At 32.6% G+C, this 12,228-nt stretch overlaps 1 protein-coding gene across 1 annotated transcript; it reads right to left on the bottom strand.

Moving 5' to 3' along the window:
- Positions 1 to 2,227: 2,227 nt before the first annotated feature.
- LOC140987358 (protein STAY-GREEN homolog, chloroplastic-like) lies at positions 2,228 to 4,743 on the bottom strand. The gene is made up of 4 exons (XM_073455821.1): positions 4,480 to 4,743; positions 4,215 to 4,388; positions 3,534 to 3,701; positions 2,228 to 2,866 (listed from the first exon to the last, which is right to left on the bottom strand). Exons 1-4 carry the CDS (start codon positions 4,606 to 4,608, stop codon positions 2,507 to 2,509), a joined length of 831 nt encoding a protein of 276 aa, XP_073311922.1. The 5' UTR covers positions 4,609 to 4,743; the 3' UTR covers positions 2,228 to 2,506.
- Between the last annotated feature and the right edge of the window lie 7,485 nt (positions 4,744 to 12,228).

Below are 12,228 nucleotides of genomic sequence, written 5' to 3' on the forward strand. Positions count from 1 at the left end.
GACTAATATTGTACAATCATAACCGCTGACTATTGTACTCGATAAATGATAACCACTTGGACAGTTCGAGGGAAGGTTCATCAGTGCTTCATCAAACAATCACGCATCTCTATGAATGGACATACTCATGTCCTTACAAATGAAACATGATGTTTTCATCACAAATGCTAGTCTAAGACTCGAACAACACTTATCCTTGTTTTAGGCGGCTGAATCGACTAGAAGAATATTAAGAATATACAGTATACTTCTTAATGAGTTTTATGATCCACTAGATTCGTGGAACTCATGGTACTTACATTATATTCAAGGACTTTAACTATGCAACTTGCATGGGTCTACAGATAAATTAAATGTCATAATTGGATAAGATCGTAAAATATTATTAAAATAAATATTTTTTTTACATAAGAGCAAATAAAGCTCTAGCCACTAGTTGAGTCGCTTGGCACCTACTCTAACAGAGAGAACTCCTGTATAGTTTTCTCATGGGGCATGTGAGTGATGAAAGGCTTGATCCGATGACAAATCCAAGGCGGCAATAAGATGCGATCCGATGGCAAAACCAAGAAGACAGACACTCAATCCTACCATCTGGTATGAGAGCTTTTGTACGGATTCAATTATCATTAATTGCAATAAGTGCAATTATTGATAAACTAAAAAATGATTGTTGGGGGCATTAACTCAAATTGATTTAAGAGCTGGGAAGAGAGAGGGGGAACACTAAGGCTATGTTTGGTAGCCATGATAAAGGAATGATTATTAAATAATCATCCCTTATCTCGCGTTTGTTTAATTTTTTATTTAGCCTGCAGGCCCTTGATTATGATTGAAAGGCCGCATTATTCATGTTATTTGTGTGATTAAATATCCCTCATCAAAAGGTGTGATAATGTATAATTCTTGAATAGTGATCATGATAAGATTGTATATTGACCATAATACCTTTGAATTGTCTTCTTCAATATAATATGAAAATTAAAATTAGTGAAAATTTAATAATTAATATAATATTTAAATTTTTATTATATTTTTTTTTGATAAATTAATTTCATATATTTTNCATATTTACAAATTTATTTCTAATAAATATATTTAAATTAATTTTAATAAATGTAAATTATAATTATAAATATTTAATTATCTATCTAATTATTTTAAGAATATATATTTAATTAGCACTTGGGGCATTTTGCTCATTACAATAAAATTTACAAAATTAATCCATCATTTTAAAATCATACAAAACACCATGTTATTAATCCCACCATACTATATATTAATCCATATATCTCATTTTTTAATCACTCCAATTACTAATCATTTATTTATCACATTACACATACCAAACGGAGCCTAAGAGTAGTGTGAGTTCAAAAATAGGGAGCGGGAGAAATCATCCAAGACATCGCACAAAAAAAGAAGTAATGAACAGAAGAAAAACACAACTCATCGCTCAAACTGTACAACAAGAAGTCTGCAAAGTATCATCGCTTTCTTTAGGCTTCTTGTTTAATTCTTCCAGACTTTTGTCTAGTTTATCATTAAGTTTCATCAACTTTCATAGTGTTTTATATTATTTTAGTTTCTTTGTAATCATGTAAATACAGTACTAATCATGAAATAAATTTTATCTATAATTATTAATATTGTTTGTTCATTAAAATGATTTTTTTAGTGTGAACATCTTTTTAAGACATCATAACTAACGATCAAATTTGATATCAGCATCGTATGATTTATCCGGAGTCAAAAGAGTTTTTCACGTTTTCACTCAATTTGATACATGGTTATTACACTCAATTTGGTACATTTCCATTAGGAGTTAGAGTCACAATTTTCACTCAATTTGGTGCAGTTAATGGTACATGGTTATTAGGAGTTGGAGTTTATCATGTTTTCACTCAATTTGATGTATGATTCTTGGACGCCCACTTTTTACAAATATGGAGCAGACAAAGTCCTATATTGACCAATATTTGTCTAATTACATGTTACAAGATATGTACTTAGGAAACATTTTTTGGGGGTTTTTCCCATTCTAGGACAAACAAGAGATTTTTTTCCCCAAAAAGCCCATGAAAATAGGACAAGTGTCGATATTGTTGAATTTTCTTTTACAAGTCTACCAAATCATAGCAATATAGTACTTTATTTTTTTAAAATAAATTGTTTGAAATCAACCAAATCTACTAACACAAAATGTGCATAAAAAAAACCCATGTACATTAAATCATCATATAAATTAACACAGACGTACGTATAATATTTACATGACCTTGAATCCAACAACAAATCATTATGGTATGTCTACAAATTTCATGTGGAACTTTACTTTCACTTGAATAATTCTAACAATAAATCATAATCTCACCTTTTACCTTAAACCTAAGGTATGGTTTCCTACCGTATCTACCCAAATTTTATACATCGAGGATCAAATAGATCTCTCGAAAAACCAACCGTGCCACTACAACGTCGAACCGCAGAAATAATGTGGTCGTCAAGACTCGCCGGAGACGACATTATTCGGGGTGTCCAAGCCAATGGAGATGATCCCATCAGCCTGATTAGGGGCAGCGGGCCAACCAGAGACCAAGGTGATTGGTGGGAAACAGCATTTGCATGTCTCTTGGCATGGCTTCGGAGTGTCCACTTGTTTAAGGTCGATACTGCTTACAAGCGAAATCTCGCCGGAATCGACCGGTATGGAGGGAGAAGCTGGCTCTTTCAGAGGGCCCCAACATTCGACCTTGTTGAATTCTGGGATGTTGGAGTGGAAATATACCCAAACCAATGCATCTTGTAGCTCTGGGTAATTGTTGAGTAAGTTCACATCTCCATGAACAAATGCCTTCAAAACCTAATAAATATTTTTTCCCAAATTTTTTAATAAATCATATATTTAACCGAAGTATCTCTACTCGAAATAATCTGCGGAAAAACATCGAGAGATCGTCTTTCAATCAGTCAATTAGTCATCTAATATTGGCCTATTAGATGGCTAAAACCATGCCAAACTACAGGATGGATTTTTACAAAAGCGTCTTCGACTATGTTTGGATCTTTTTTCGGTTCCGGATTCGAATTTCATATCCATGTTTATTCAAATCATTCGGGTAATCTTCACACACATCATTCTCAATTCTAAGGTGTGCTGCCAAAGAGGCCAAGACATTTCAAATTCTCGGGATCATTTTAAATCCTTCTTCTTTTTTCAAATCCATTTCAGAAATAAAAAATACTTTTTAGCTTTAAAAGTAAATTTTCAAGGATAAAACTCGCGATCCTAAATAATATATAAATGGAATATAAGAAAGAGTAGGTGTCTTGTGAGACGGTCTCATAAATCTTTAGTTGTGAGACGGGTCAACTCTATCGATATTCACAATAAAAAGTAATATTCTTAGCATAAAAAGTAATATTTTTTCATAGATGACCCAAATAAGATATTTGTCTCACAAAATACGACTCATGAGACCGTCTCACACAAGTTTTTGCTTATAAGAAAAGCACCATATAATATTTACCACGGGAAGTTCTTTGCAAAAAATGTAGAATCTGAGCCTCGCAAACATATCCAACAAGAAATGGCCGCCGCTTATGTGACAATGAACATGGAGTGACATTTTATCTTTGATCTTCTTCCACTCCGCCACCACTTCATCTCTCTGTAATCTGTTGTACCACCCTTGCAACTACATCCAATAATAATATTTTTTCGATCTTAATCTACTAATTTACACATTTTTTTTGACTGAATCGATATCGAACATATATTACACATCAATAATTTTTTACGTCACGTCCTTATTATTATTATTTTTTTATAACTAAGATACTAAAACAGGAAAAAAAAAATACAAATTTGAAAACTACGACCGTGAATTGACCATCAACCTTACGAAAAACAACAAAAAAAACATGCAAATTGCAAAAGCCACGATTCATGTTTTCATAATTTCACAAATTTTCGAATAATATAAAAATGTAAAGAAATCGATAAATCAAAGGCCGAAATAAAACACCATCTACTTGCACGCTTTCTAACTTTTCTCGAATAATCTTGAATACCGACAGATACAAGAAACTCATACCTGTGAGATCTCCCATGTTTCCCATTAAACTTAAAATAAAAATTATAAAAATAGTAAATATCAATAATCCCATCATTAACCTGAATGAATAATATCATAAAAATATTAATTAACCTGTGAATTATCGATGGTTTGAGATATAGCAAGAGTGAGCTTGGATGTGATATCACTGTGTGTAAGTGTGTAAGTTCTTGGAAGCTTTCCGGGGTGTTTCTTCTCGTCAACTCCTACGAACAGAACTTTCAGCTTCGATGCTTCAAATATAGCTGGCCCAAATAATCTCGCAACCTGATAATTGTATTCAACAAACAAAAAATTGAAAAAACATATATGAAATAATATGTTTTCAAGGAAAAAAAAGATCAAACAAAAGCCTTACTGCGGATTGGTTCTTCTTGGTGGAACATCTCCTTCTTGCTCTGTGAAGAGAGAAGAATGGTTGTTCTTCAGAAAAGGGCTGTATTTTCAGCTTTGAAGGGAGTACCAAAGCCAGAGTTAGAGCACCCATAGCCAGGATTTGGGAGGACACAAGTTCTATTGAAAGACAGAGGGATTTTCTCCGGCTGTCTGGTGAGATAATGGTTAGCTTGGGAAAGCGTACAAGCTTGGCATGAAACGTGGAACTTTGTGCGAGAGTGATTCGAGCAGTAGTTGCGTGTCAAATTAATACTAAGAAAGGAAAGAAATTTGTGCTCAATTTTATATTGATTCCAGTTGTATAAATATTTAATATTTGACGTAAATTTTCCTTAAATTGTCTTAAGATTAATTTCATAAGATATATCATTAATTCGACTCAACTCATATAAAAATATTATTTTTATACGAAAGATATTAATTTTCATATTAGATATGAGTTGAGTCGAGTCGAGTCGACCCGTTTCATAAATATAGATTCTGAGACCCTCTCAAAAAACTTACTAAATCGAAACCGTCTCAAAAAATACTTACTTTTAATATATAGAAAATATTATTTTTATACTAAATATATTAATTTTCATCTTAGATATGAGTCGAGTCGAGTCGAATCGACCCGTTTCATAAATATAAATTCTGATACCGTTTAAAAAAAAAACTTACTAAATCGAAATCGCCTCAAAAAATAAATACTTTTAATATGCAGTAGAAAATTGACGATGTACTATATAATGTCAATGGGAGGGAGAGAGTTTGCTTCAAATAGTCAAACTTATTAGGGAAGGTAACAGTTGTGGTATTGCATGGTTAAAAATGGACCACGTAAATAGGGCTCGATAGTGTACAACAATCAAGTGTTGACAATTGACTTGCGTGTGTTGTCTGCATTTCTTGAAGGAACGTGAAACAAGCAAAAATCGTTGGAAATTTTTATATAAGTTTTTATTTTTTTAAAATAAAGTCTATTATTGAGAAATTATTTTTTCTTCTATTTTCTCCTATGTTAAAGGGTAAAAGAATTTCTTCCACTTATGGTTTCATTAACAAAAATCTTGCTTAAGAAAAATCAAACTTCTTGCCACTCAAATAGACTGATAGATATTTAATTAAATTACAATTTTATAACCTCCTCCTAATCGAATACTTAAAATTATATTACAAAATTCTTCTGAGATCGTCTCACGGGTTTACTTTGTATGTTTGATCTTCAACCCTATTTGACTCACTAAAAGTTTACTTTTATGTTTAAAATATTATTTTTCATGGTAAAAATAGTATTTTGTTAGTTGTATTATAAAGTAATATTGTGTATTAATATTTGTTGATTTGAGTGAAAAATATTATTTTTTATGTCAAAATTATTACTTTTCACTGCAGATATGAAACATGACCGATCTCGTATATATTGATATGTGAGATCAATCATTGTACAAAATACCTATTCAAATTATATATATGTATATATATGTTATAGTTTTGCAGTTTTATTCGACTAAATTAATATCTAAATTGATATCGAAAGGCCGGGGATGGCAGGAAAAATTTATGTTTTGATTCTGAATTTTCAAAGTTGAAAAAAATTATTTGGAGCTAAATGCACAAGAAAGGCGTATGAATGAAGAATATGGAACAAATAGTTGTCTCCATTCTAGTCTATCAAGGCTGAAAATCAGCTTACCTAACTTCATAAGTTTTTTTTTAAAAAAAAAAGGATTTTTTTTCCTCTAAATTTACCTTTATTTTTTTCTTAAAATTTTGCTAAGTTTAAAGAATTTGTCGAAATTAAAATTATTTTAATAGGTTTCCAAATAATTTTGCCTAAATAATAATATATTAGATTGTTAGGTGGCTGCTAACTGCCAATCCTAACCTAGCTATCCATAAACAATTGATTAGGGTTTGATTGATTGTTTATATTTGGTGATCCAATGCTTGGGTTGTATATTTGTATCCCAATAGATATCAGGCTTAGATGATTGAGTATGTGCAGTGCCAACTATCTCATTATATTTCTGGAACAATTTAGGTTTGCGTATCTGTGTTTTCCCATTTTACTGTTGTTATAATAAAAATTTTGGTCCAAAAAATTTCAGTTTCCCTCCTTGTCACACCCCGTGTCCAGAGCAATTGACATAACTTTTTTTGACAAATAAAAATTTGAAAACAAGAAGTTTTGTAGTATAGTATAGATCAAAACAGACTATTTTATAATAACTTGTATTTATAATTGTGGAAGCGTTACACAACTTATTTAAAAATTGATATAACATAACTAAAATAAGTTTTTAAACTTGAAAACATCTTGTTAGGATCGAAAAAGAGTTTAGATAGGGGGTGAATAAACTCTTTAAAAAAATTGTCGTTTTTAAAATTTGTTTTCAAATATTTTTAGGCAGTTGAAAATTTTCTCAAGTGGATAGAAATGTGAACCACTTAAAAAGTACGGAAGAAGTTTCAGAATTTCTAATGATAGCTACAACGTGTTGGCTAGCATGTTAACAAGATATGGTTCAAAATGTAAATGCTTGCAGAAAGTAAACACACGATATTTTATGGATGTTCGGAGAAAAAACTCCTACGTCACCCCTTCTTCCTCTTTAAGAAGGATTCCACTAAAAGACTTTGGCTTTACAAACTGTTCCAACAGCCCACTCCGATCAGGACTTATCACACCGTCGGTTTTAGAACTCTTAGTGATCACTTTACACTTTTGTATGTTTAAGAACCATCGGTTCACCAGACAACTTAGTAAATCAAATAACCAAAGGCTAGCGATCTCTGTCTTGCATTTCTTCAACTCTCCATTTATCTAAGCTTTCAGTCCAAGGTCGACAAAGGATGTGTAACGTAAACTTGTAGCGTTGAACTGATGTGTTACTATCAGCTGCAAAGACATTTAATGTTCTCTTTGCTTGTGCAGCTTTGAATTTCTTTCATTTGAAAAGTTGCTGTTGAGTATCTTTTTGTAATAACTGTTAGTTCCATCAGAACTTGTAGGATATTTAAGCAATTTTACCTTTTTGGGATAGTGACATAAATGAAGATTTTTATCGGGACTGGAGCCAAACAAGATTGACTTGTAGCGGTGAAAAACCATTGAATGCCCTGAGCCGGTCAAAGAATATCTTTCATTTACTGTGCAATAAATGGCTCTTTAATGAAGCGGTTGAAGTCTTAGAACATCCGATTGGAGAACTTCCAACAGTTGAAACTCTTCTGCTGCAAGCGGTTGAAATCCAAGCGGTCGAATTGTTCATGTTATACAAAATAAATTACGGCTGTTTCCTGAAACAGTTAGGTGTTGTTTTATTTTGTCAATCACCAAAACTTAAAGGTAATAATAATTTCTTAACACATCTTCTTTACAGGCCCAAAAACATAGCTTGTTCACCCTCGTCTAACTGATCTTCGTTCTTATCATGGGAGGGAGAGTAAGGGGATGAGTGATTGAAAAAGAAAAAGCACTCAACAAGTGTGGGAAAATTGAACGTATATAACAAATATATAGATATTTTCAAAAATATGGGCATATCTTGACAGAAAACAGAGTATATCACAACACATAGTAAACATGAAGAAATAAAATTCATCTTATTTCCTTTGTTTACTGATATCAGTTAATAATTGTTAGTCTTCTAAAGGGGCGAGACCCTACAAAAGTTACAATCCCACCATATAAGGTACATATCTCATCATAGTTCAGAAATAATTTCACATATCAAGTCGAATCATAATAGTGTTTGAAAAAATATTATTTTTAAACAGGACATGAACGAAGGAATCAAGCTCGGAAGAAAATTTTTGAAAACAAAATCATAGGACGAATATATCACACATGAATATACTTTTTAAAACATAAGCCCACTTAAACTCTTTTTTTGATTTATAACATTTATAACGTGAAGGGCAAGGTGTTGCTCGAAAATCTTCCTCCTCTTACTAAAAAATATTCTTCCTTTTGAGAGAGTTTCAGTATCCCTTCGCCTACTGTTCGTCTCTAGCCTTGATCAAAATTCTAGAGTAAATTTGTGGCGTGGCTTTCACAAAGTTTGAGGGTCTATTTATAAAAGAGATCGGTTACGGTGCCTGGATGCGCAACAGAACTTTCAAAAAATTAAATTTTACAATCAAAAATCGAGCACCTCTACTAAGATGTGTACCAAATTACATAAAACACAAAATGACATTCATAGGGTATTTTAGAAAATTATCCATCAATCTCAAAAGATTGATGATGGCTCCAACTAAGTGGTAAACAACTTAGCTCTTGTATGGTTGACCCTCTACAAGCTTTCTTTGCTCTTGGACTCCTTCCTTAAAATTAGGTCCACCACTAACAAAGTAAAACCACTCTAATTTTGCACTAGAAAAATTAGAGCATTTTTCATTGAGAAGGGTAAGCTTTCCTCAACAATTGAAGAAGCAAAAATTAGAAAAAGAAAAAATGTTGGAGAGAAATAGAAGAGGAGGTTTCGGCCATATGGTTGTGGAGAGGAGGGGAGGAAAAATTTTCTTGGTGTATGAAAAAGTAAAATTAGCATGTGCATGTCATGCCTTGTTTAATGAAAAAGTTGCCTCCAACCCTTCACCTTCCAAACATGCAATTTCATTTGGGCATGTAACAATTACAAAGACCATGGACTTTTATTTAAATGTCTCAAACATATTTGATACCATTTAAACTTTACTTAATTTTACTTAAGCCCACTAGTTGAATAATTATTTCCTATTGGGCTCTACAAGACCCAATGTTATTTAATTAATTCAACACTTGAATTAATTTAATTATTTGGACTCTACTAGGTCCACTAGTGTTTAATTAATTCAACACTTGAATTAATTTAATTCAGTCCATAATAATGTTTATGAAAATCACAATTTTCAAACATATTATTTATTTGGCTAACTTTTAATTTAGAAACACTTCCACAAATTAAAAGTTATATTCCTCATAATTCTCTTATAGAAGTCATACTTCAAATTTTCTTTACGCTTATAAACTCCTTTATAAGCCGTTCAACACATTGACCTATTTTACTTCTCAACGGGATCTAAAAAGTTAGTACTTGTGTGACCCTCAATGGTTCATTGATACAACTAGCCGTGTGTTCACATCTCCACGTGATTCGGGACTAAACATGTCCTTATATGAGCATACCACAGTTGCTCCATTCTTACTTATCAACTCCTTGAAAATAAGAACGTCAGAACTCAAGTCTGATAGTACCCAACCAATCATGTTAAACGCCTAGCAGCATCGCTTACATGATTCCTTAGGTATCAAATGATAGTGATTGCAAGAACCATTATATTATGGTTAGCGTACAGTACGGTCCCTTTATCTCATATATCCCGACCGATTCGACAACTATTGGTATATCGAGAGCTGTCAAATAATCGATACTATGTGTCATGTCGTAGTTGCATCGATGGTGTAATATCAGAAACCCCTTTCTTAATTACCACCAACACTCTGATCAGAAATTTCATACTACATACACATAGGATATCCATACCCGAAGGTAAGCGGTGAATCCCCGACTACAATGCATCGACTCCTATATGTTTCGACAAAACACCGACTCCTATATGTTTCGACAAAACACCCAACCTTGTCATCTAATGACCCCTTATGAGTCGGTAAACAAGTCAAAGTGCAATGCTAGCATATTGAGTCTCAATGTTGTCCCAGGTCATAAGGACTAATGATGTACAACCATAAACTAGGACGTTTCCACTCGATAAATGAGAACCACTTGGAAAGTCTTTTATGGAGGGTTGTTCAGTGCACTCTACAAGGAGCACCTATCTGTATGCTCGGACATCACAATATCCCCTACCAATGAAACATGGTACTCACATCGCAGATATCAGTCTCAAACTCCAGCGGCCTATATCCTTCTTGGCAGAGGCTGAATCGACTAGGAACTATTAAGAATATACGGTATTCCAAATATGAGTTTCATGATACTCATCATATGAGCATCTCATATTCTTTCTACTATTTGTATATTCAAGGACTTTATCTATGCAACTAGCATGGGTATACAGATAAAGATGCGCCAAAAAAATAATTTCAAATATTATTAAAATAAAGATTGCTTATACATAGAGTTTCAATGTGAACCATCGGCCAACACTTGGCTCGACGGATACCTACTCTAACAATTTATAAGTACTGAGAAGGCTATTGAGAAAGACTTGATAGCTTACAAATATCGAATTTTGAAGGAATAAAAAATGAAGATTTGACTTCTGATAAGATCTACACTACATGCCAACTTGGTAAAAAACTGACATCTAGTTTTAAAAACAAATGGTATAACTCTTCAACAAAAGCTTCGATCTGTTACACATTTCGTTAGGTTTATTGCACTTTGTAGTATTTGGTGAATTCCTATTATTTTGTAATTCGGAATTATGTTGGAAATTTATTTCATAATTTTCCAGTTTTATTCTTTTTGTTTTTAGGGCATACTAATTTTGGAGATTATAACTAACATTCGAATTTGGAGTTCATTTTCGTTTGATTTATATAAGTTAGATTTTTACTCTTTTTACACAAATCGGTGATTTTAGCTCCTTGAATACGCCCACATTCCATTAAAAATCGGGCAAACAAAATTGGCGCTGCCGGTGGGGCCCAAAAATATGCCACCACAAACGAAGAAATTCTGAGAAATGAAGAGGAGTTTCTGGCAGAAGAGGTAAATGCTCAACAGAGAAAAATGAAAGTAGATGAGTTCAATGCTATGGATTAAGAGAAGATGTCCAAGGCAATGTATGATGTTGTTCGTGCTTGCTTGAAGAATTTCGCAAGGGAACAGATCAGAAAAAACAAATCATAAAGAAAATCAAGCGACAAAGACGTGATTCAGGGGAGTAATCAACCTAAGGCTCAAGACGAAGTGTCTGAGAGTTCCAAAGCTGGTGACCTTCATCACCTAGAGATGATACTCCTTAATCATGAAGAAACATCACCAGAAAATTACGGATTTTGATGTATTTTTCCATATATTAACATATTTTCTACCTTGTCAACAGACAACAATGAATGATTGAGTTTTATAATATTTTGTGAGTTTTTCTCTCAAATTTCAAAACTTGACTTTGTATAAACCTTTGTGTATTTCTCAAATCAAACATATCAAAGTTTAACACTTTGAGGCGTTTGACGATTGTTCTTCACTCGGATTATCAAAGACGAGTTTTTTAAATGTTCGCTTGAGATCGATTGTTTATCTCGTTAATATTTGTTGCTAAGTTCTTCGTAATTTAGAGTTGAATATTACACAATTACTTGTTTCAAAAAGATCGAGACAACACAACTTTTTCTTTGTTTTATCGAATCAAGGGCGTAACTCCGTTTTCGAGTGCGTTTGCTTTTTGTGGTCGAAGAATCGAATCATTTGGTATCAGAGCTTTTGGTTACTTTCGATTCAAGTAAGTTTATCATTGTTATTATCAGATCTGCTTATTCTATCGTTTTGTTTTCATATCTGCCTTATTCTATTGTTTCTTGAATCTTGTGATTCTCAAAATTTCTTGAGTCGTCTTTTTTTTTTGAGTTGCACGAATCCAGCGTTGTGCAAATCTAACAAAAAAAGTACAAAAATTTCGAAAATTGGCCGTAAATTTGTGTTGTTATTTGTTCTATTCTCTTGTGGGAGCCATATTCAAGTTTCTCACAATCAAAAAAAAAAATTGCTAT

The sequence above is a fragment of the Primulina huaijiensis genome, chromosome 11, assembly GCF_012295235.1.
Source record: "Primulina huaijiensis isolate GDHJ02 chromosome 11, ASM1229523v2, whole genome shotgun sequence".
NCBI lineage: Eukaryota > Viridiplantae > Streptophyta > Magnoliopsida > Lamiales > Gesneriaceae > Primulina > Primulina huaijiensis.

Coding starts and splice junctions, on each gene's coding strand:
- LOC140987358 (XM_073455821.1), bottom strand. CDS start 4,608: ATGGGTGCTCTAACTCTGGCTTTGGTACTCCCTTCAAAGCTGAAAATA. Junction 4,389..4,479: donor CCAAGAAGAACCAATCCGCA/GTAAGGCTTTTG, acceptor TACAATTATCAG/GTTGCGAGATTATTTGGGCC. Junction 3,702..4,214: donor AAACCATCGATAATTCACAG/GTTAATTAATAT, acceptor TATTGGATGTAG/TTGCAAGGGTGGTACAACAG.